Source organism: Ctenopharyngodon idella, chromosome 9 (assembly GCF_019924925.1).
Source record: "Ctenopharyngodon idella isolate HZGC_01 chromosome 9, HZGC01, whole genome shotgun sequence".
Lineage (NCBI taxonomy): Eukaryota > Metazoa > Chordata > Actinopteri > Cypriniformes > Xenocyprididae > Ctenopharyngodon > Ctenopharyngodon idella.
Window position 1 is genome coordinate 37,603,383 of NC_067228.1, and position 7,940 is coordinate 37,611,322.

At 43.6% G+C, this 7,940-nt stretch overlaps 1 protein-coding gene across 2 annotated transcripts in view; it reads left to right on the forward strand.

Moving 5' to 3' along the window:
* LOC127519028 (interferon alpha/beta receptor 1a) overlaps positions 1-7,940 on the forward strand; it is a 53,049-nt gene that overhangs the window by 20,789 nt on the left and 24,320 nt on the right. Inside the window, exon 7 of one of the 2 annotated variants that reach the window (XR_007931707.1) lies at positions 452-1,160. Coding sequence is in view for 1 of the 2 variants with exons in the window: in XM_051906407.1 (XP_051762367.1) it covers positions 452-775 (324 nt within the window). In the remaining variant the exon portion in view is untranslated. Of the gene's footprint in view, positions 1-451; positions 1,786-7,940 lie in introns of those variants that run through there. The other variant, XM_051906407.1, reaches the window with a different exon arrangement.

Sequence of the window (7,940 nt, forward strand, 5' to 3'; positions counted from 1 at the left end):
CATGAAAAACCTGGAAAAGTCATGGAATTTTAAAACAGTGATTTCCAGGCCTGGAAAAGTTTTGGAAAAATAAATAAACCAGAAAGTTTTGGAAAAGTCATGGAAATTTGTTTCAAAATATTTATGTAATAGAATATATGTTTAAGTGGTAATATTGGTTAAACAAACTTTGAAACTTCGTAAACATACTTTGTTATTCGATCCACCCGACTGCCGCATATAACCAATCACACGTGTTTCTGTCAAGCGTGATGGCCAATCAGAATCGTTCAGATTAGTCATCGCTGAAACGAATGGTTTCGTTCAGTGCACGCGCTCTGTCTGAATTCTGACGGAAACTCGCAAATTTTCCCATAAGAAACAACAAAGTTTACATTGTTTAAAGTTTGAAGTATAAAGTTTGTTCAAAGTTCTAAACAAATAAGATTGACTTCTCTCTCTGTGTCTCCAGCTGTGGGTGTCTGACTCGGAGAAGCCGCAGCTGCTCCCTCCTGAATCTCCCAGTTCTGTCTGTGAACACCTGGACATGATCAGCGCTGAGATGGACGCAGTCATGGACGCCCAGAGCCTAAACTCTGAGGATCAGGACACGAGCGCACCCAGCCGACACGGCAGCGGAGACTCCGGCTTTAACTCCACAGAGGAGGACTTCAGTCGACACGGCGCGATCACTGACGTACAGACCGACGACGTGTGCAGGACGAACAGAAAGCACGCTGAAGAGCTGCATGATGGGACGCTGGAGCTCTGCGCTACGACAGAGGCAAACAGATGACTCCGTTTTGTTTGTCTCTGTTCAAACATTTGTCATCTTATTGTAATGTTGTGACAGCAGCACCGTGTAAATGCAAAACCTTTGGAAGTTTTATGCCATTTCAGCCATATTTTCATTTCTGTATTTAAACATGCAGATTCTTTATGATTCTTATAGAATCTTAATTCATGTTTTGTCCCTCGATGTCTTTCTTTGTTCGCTTCAAAAGCAGCTGCGTTTAAAAAGAGAGTAAACGTCAGTATGGCTGTTCTCACACTCATCTTCACCCAGTGTCACATTAAAATGGACTCTATCATATACAGTTGCCTTGTTCTTGTTCAGATTCTGTATGTCTGTATCACTCCATCAATGACGACAGAGATTTTAGAAATGGTCTTATTTTCAGGTTGATGTTTTTCCACATGGAGATGGATGATTACATTAATATTTGCTCCTAGGAAGGATTTTTTGTTCCACTGTTTATTTCTATTTTTATTTTTTATCACATTTGTTTGTAATTAGAATAGCGACCATTGCAGATCCGTTTGTTCTTCATGTCAGCAGTAGCGCGAGAACATGGAGCACATCAGAAACAGAACAAGGCATCAGTTTGTCTGGGGTTTGTCGTGTGTAATAGTTGACGCAAGAAGAACCTGTTTGTATTTAAAGTGCCGAACTATCCTGCAGTAGTTTCGATTTGAGCCGTTTGTGTGCTGTAGGCTTTTGGTTTGCTAATTATAAAGGCATACAGCTGTATTCACTCAAGCTTTGATCAGCCACATATTTAACCAGGGATGGACTGGGACCAAAAATCAGCCCTGGCATTTTGGCCCAGACCGGCCCGCCACCAAACAAGATCACAAATACCACCCGTCCTTGCGCTCCCCTGCCCTGAATATGTATGCCAACTCCTACTCTTTAAAACTACTAACGCCATGTAATGTGTAAGCAAGAATCAGTGAGAGTTGACACATTAAATACTGTACTTCAAAAAAGTGGTGTTGAATAAATTGTAAACTTACCCAATCAAACAGGAGGCAGGTGAACTCCTTGTACATCTTGTCTGTGTGTGTGTGACAGAGAGAGAGAGAGAAGGATGGTAAAAGATTGATCAGTGATTGATAAAAGTACCAGTTTATAAACTGACATGAGAAAGGATTAATCTGATGATCACTGTTTTCCAAGCAAAGTGGTGTTGAATAAATTTTAAACTCAGAAAAGTCAAAAGGAGCCCTGTGAACCCTGCTTAGATGAATCCTTAAAACTCAAGACTGACAGAGAGAGAAAGTAAATATGATGAATTATTGATCATAGGATAAGTGTCTTTGGCATTAGATAAAGTGCCAGCTTACCAAGTAAAAAATGATGCAGGTGAACTCCTGTTATATAAGCCACTTGTGTTATAGCCTATTCTTGTTTCTGATGCTATATATATATATATATATATATAAACATTTGTGTCAATTTTACGTTGCACATCATGCAAAATTTCTTAATCAGAATTTTAGCTTTTCTAACTGCATTGGCAGACAAAAACTTATGAAAGTCCTTTTTAAATTAAAGCACAGGGCCTCTTCAGTCAAGAAATCATATATATATATATATATATATATATATATAATTTCATGACTATATATATAAATACACAGGTGCTGGTCATATAATTAGAATATCATCAAAAAGTTGATTTATTTCACTAATTCCATTCAAAAAGTGAAACTTGTATATTATATTCATTCATTACACACAGACTGATATATTTCAAATGTTTATTTCTTTTAATTTTGATGATTATAACTGACAACTAAGGAAAATCCCAAATTCAGTATCTCAGAAAATTAGAATATTGTAAAAAGGTTCAATATTGAAGACACCTGGTGCCACACTCTAATCAGCTAATTAACTCAAAACACCTGCAAAGGCCTTTAAATGGTCTCTCAGTCTAGTTCTGTAGGCTACACAATCATGGGGAAGACTGCTGACTTGACAGTTGTCCAAAAGATGACCATTGACACCTTGCACAAGGAGGGCAAGACACAAAAGGTCATTGCAAAAGAGGCTGGCTGTTCACAGAGCTCTGTGTCCAAGCACATTAATAGAGAGGTGAAGGGAAGGAAAAGATGTGGTAGAAAAAAGTGTACAAGCAATAGGGATAACCGCAACGCTGGAGAGGATTGTGAAACAAAACCCATTCAAAAATGTGGGGGAGATTCACAAAGAGTGGACTGCAGCTGGAGTCAGTGCTTCAAGAACCACTACGCACAGACGTATGCAAGACATGGGTTTCAGCTGTCGCATTCCTTGTGTCAAGCCACTCTTGAACAACAGACAGCGTCAGAAGCGTCTCGCCTGGGCTAAAGACAAAAAGGACTGGACTGCTGCTGAGTGGTCCAAAGTTATGTTCTCTGATGAAAGTAAATTTTGCATTTCCTTTGGAAATCAGGGTCCCAGAGTCTGGAGGAAGAGAGGAGAGGCACACAATCCACGTTGCTTGAGGTCCAGTGTAAAGTTTCCACAGTCAGCGATGGTTTGGGGTGCCATGTCATCTGCTGGTGTTGGTCCACTGTGTTTTCTGAGGTCCAAGGTCAACGCAGCCGTATACCAGGAAGTTTTAGAGCACTTCATGCTTCCTGCTGCTGACCAACTTTATGGAGATGCAGATTTCATTTTCCAACAGGACTTGGCACCTGCACACAGTGCCAAAGCTACCAGTACCTGGTTTAAGGACCATGGTATCCCTGTTCTTAATTGGCCAGCAAACTCGCCTGACCTTAACCCCATAGAAAATCTATTTGGTATTGTCAGGAGGAAGATGCGATATGCCAGACCCAACAATGCAGAAGAGCTGAAGGCCACTATCAGAGCAACCTGGGCTCTTATAACACCTGAGCAGTGCCACAGACTGATCGACTCCATGCCACGCCGCATTGCTGCAGTAATTCAGGCAAAAGGAGCCCCAGCTAAGTATTGAGTGCTGTACATGCTCATACTTTTCATGTTCATACTTTTCAGTTGGCCAAGATTTCTAAAAATCCTTTCTTTGTATTGGTCTTAAGTAATATTCTAATTTTCTGAGATACTGAATTTGGGATTTTCCTTAGTTGTCAGTTATAATCATCAAAATTAAAAGAAATAAACATTTGAAATATATCAGTCTGTGTGTAATGAATGAATATAATATACAAGTTTCACTTTTTGAATGGAATTAGTGAAATAAATCAACTTTTTGATGATATTCTAATTATATGCACGAACTGATTCTTTTCAATCATCCTGTTAAGTCGGTTCACAAATCACATCAACAATTCATTCGCTGATTGGACTGATCGTATTGCAGCTGTTCTCGAGTCATCAAATCATTGATTCAGTGATCCGTTCAGAGCGACTCTCCAGTGAATGAATTTACAAATCTGAAAATTAGCCAATAACTGGATCCTCGAGTGCGCGCGACTGATGGTGAACAGTAAGTCAGCCTACTAATGTTGAATTTTAGGATGAATTATTGTAACTGAAAATCATAGAGTTGTTTTTGAACTAAATCTGCTGTAAAGGGCGATCTGTTTAAGCCCACTGAAATGCTTTAATGCGACACGTCCACATCAATGTGTCTACAGATCGCGATCTCGATTCAATCAGATCAAATCACATTTTAAAACTAACTTGCCACTTCATATAACGGTTGTATCAATTACATCGTTACGGCACTAGGTGTCACGATCACCGTCTGTTCCTGTCAGTTCCTGGACTTCATTTCCCATAATCCTCCCTTCCAACCACATGCACACTCCACACCAATCACCAATTGCCACACACACCTGCAGATCATTACCTGGACTATTTAAGTCACACACACACACTCTCTCACCGCGAAGTCTTGATTTGCCCTGGTGATCACTACTAAGTGTTTTCTTGTGGACTGTTTCCTGGTTTCTGTTTGGATTGTTTATTCTTTGTGATTCTCTGCTGCCTGCCCTGAACCTTGCCTGTGTACTGGACTGTGTTTGTTTGCCGCCTGCCCTGATCTCTGCCTGTGACCCGATACTGTTTGTCTGCCGCCTGCCTCGACCATTGCCTGTCCTTGTTTATGTTCCTGCCTTTGCCCCTGTCTACCTGTGTATATACTATTCTTAATAAAGCTGCAAATGGATCCCCGCTCTGCCGACCCATCATTACAGAAGACTTCGCCAACACATGGATTCAGCGGCTTTCCTGAAGAACAATGGCCCGGTAGGAATATCGCACAATTGTTATTAGGCACACGATCGATTGAGGATTATATCACTGAATATGTGAACATTGCTTATTGGTCAGATCTGCCGGACTGCGTGCTCATAGACTTTTTCTGTGAGGGCATCAATCAGCCACTTAAAAAACAACTAATTCGTGAGGGACCCCGCTCCTCCCTTAGTCATTTTCTGGAATTTACATTATTGACTGTTGGCTCTCCGTTTACTGTGGGTGTCGCGGAGGAATGCGACACTTCATCCATTCACGTAATTGCTGCCGTGCCAGAGGACACTGACAAGGTGGCGGCTACAACAACAACACCAAGTCAAGCCACAGTTGATATTCCTGAGCCCAGTCAAGTCACAATTGATCTTCAAGAGCCACGTCACGTCTCCGCCGATCGCCCAGGATCACGTCACGTCTCTGGATCTGTTTGGGAGCGGAGTGGGTTGCGTTCCAGTGTGGCTGATCCACCACTGACGTCAGCGCGAGCGGCTGGCATTCCTAAGCCTCCGCCGGCCGCTTCGCACCCAAGCTCGCCGGTTGCTACGCCCTCAAGCTCGCCGGTTGCTACGCCCTCAAGCTCGCCGGTTGCTACGCCCTCAAGCTCGCCGGTTGCTACGCCCTCAAGCTCGTCGGTTGCTACTCACTCAAACTCTCTGGATGCTATGGACAAGATGGCCGCTTTGCCAGTGCCCACGGGCAAGATGGCCGCCCCGCCAGTGTCTGGGAACATAGGGGTCGTTCCAGCCAGTGAGTCCACTCCAGAACCAGCTCCAGTCCGTGAGTCCGCTCCAACCCGTGAGCCCGCTGCAGCGCCCACAGAGGAGGTAGGCACAGAGCCACCGCCTCAACCACGTAAACGGAGGAGGAGGAGGAAGAAGGCTTCCTCCATCCCTCAAGGCCCGGAGGCCTTCCCAGAGCCCGCTGTAGGCCCGGAGGCTGTCCCAGAGCCCGCTCCAGTCCGTGAGTCAGTCCCAGAGCAGCCCGCTGCCGTCCCAGAGCAGCCCGCTCTTCCTGATACGGCCACGGAGGCCGTCGCCGGGCACCTCGCCCTGCCGGCGCCACCCGAGCTCCTTGCCCACGAAACCGCCACGGCCTCCGTTGAATTCCCCAAGAACTTTTTTGGGGGGGGCCATATACCTGAGGGTGGGGAGCCTGCGGGTGGGGACCCTGCACGGCCGCGATCATCAGCGGCCTCCGAACTGCTTGAGCTTGCGGGTGGGGACCTTACACGCCCACGGCCTTCAACTGCCTGTGAACTGCTGTGGCCGGCTACGGATCCTGACCTGCCGTGGGCGCCCAAGCCACCTGACCTACCGTGGCCGCCCGAGCCACCTGACCTGCCGTGGTTGCCCGAGCCACCTGACCCGCCACGGCTGCCCGTGGAACCTGACCCACCATGGCTGCCCGTGGCACATGACCCACCGTGGCTGCCTGAGTTCCTGGATCTGCATTGGAGACCCTGTTCCTGTCTACGTCTCCAATGCACCCACCCCCCCTCCCTATCTGTGCCATGTACGCCGCGAGGACGCGCCTTCCGGAAGGGGGGCGTTATGTCACGATCACCGTCTGTTCCTGGACTTCATTTCCCATAATCCTCCCTTCCAACCACATGCACACTCCACACCAATTGCCACACACACCTGCAGATCATTACCTTGACTGTTTAAGTCACACACACACACTCTCTCACCGCGAAGTCTTGATTTGCCCTGGTGATCACTACTAAGCGTTTTCTTGTGGACTGTTTCCTGGTTTCTGTTTGGATTGTTTATTCTTTGTGATTCTCTGCTGCCTGCCCTGAACCTTGCCTGTGTACTGGACTGTGTTTGTTTGCCGCCTGCCCTGATCTCTGCCTGTGACCCGATACTGTTTGTCTGCCGCCTGCCTCGACCATTGCCTGTCCCTGTTTATGTTCCTGCCTTTGCCCCTGTCTACCTGTGTAAGACTGTTCTTAATAAAGCTTGCAAATGGATCCCCGCTCTGCCGACCCATCATTACACTAGGAGGCGACAAGTGACTGTAAAAATGTATTTGACATTGAATGATTCATTGAAAAGATTTGTTCAAAAACATTGAATGTCATCCAGTAATGAAACAAGTGAAATAGTTATGAGTGAGTCATTAAATCATTCATTCAAACCCATTTTTTTTAAATTAATTAATTAAATATTTTTAAATAGACTGCAGCAATTAATATTTTGTCCTCTAGTAATTAATTATACACAATTTTGTTTAGTTGTCTATACAGAATAATGGGAGAATCATGATCTCTATTTGAAAGAAACAAAAAAAAATCTTGATTCTCATTTTATCCAGAATTAAAACACATATTAAAGTAACACATGCACGTTCATCTTCCTCACTGCTGCAGCAATTTTTTAAAATGTTATGTATTTAGCCCTATGTGTTTCTTCTGTTTTTATATTGTTCGTCAACACACATTACATATTATGTATCTGCATCCACTAATCTTCCATCCATACTGACTAGTGCTGGCTATTTGACAATTCATAATCATTCATAAGTATTTTGAGCAATAGGATTATATAAAATATAAAATTAAATTAAATTAAAGTGGCCTATATAAAATTACAAAATAAACATTCATCAATCAGTACTTTTTTACTTGAGTACATTAAAAATCAAGTACTTTTGTACTTCACTCAAGTAAAATTAAAAAGGAGCACTAAATACTTTCACTTGAGTAATATTTTATGAAACGTATCTGTACTTTTACTCAAGTTCTTGATTTGTGTACTTCGTCCACCACTGACTAAAAATTCCATTCCATTTTTATGTCTTATATTTGGGAAATCTGGATTTGCATGAAGTCAGTTATACCTATGGAGAATATTTCTGGTTGCAGCTAAAAAGGCTCTTACTCTTAAATGACTTCAACCTTCTTCACCCACTATAGAAGACTGGAAAACAACTGTACCTGAAAACCCTTACC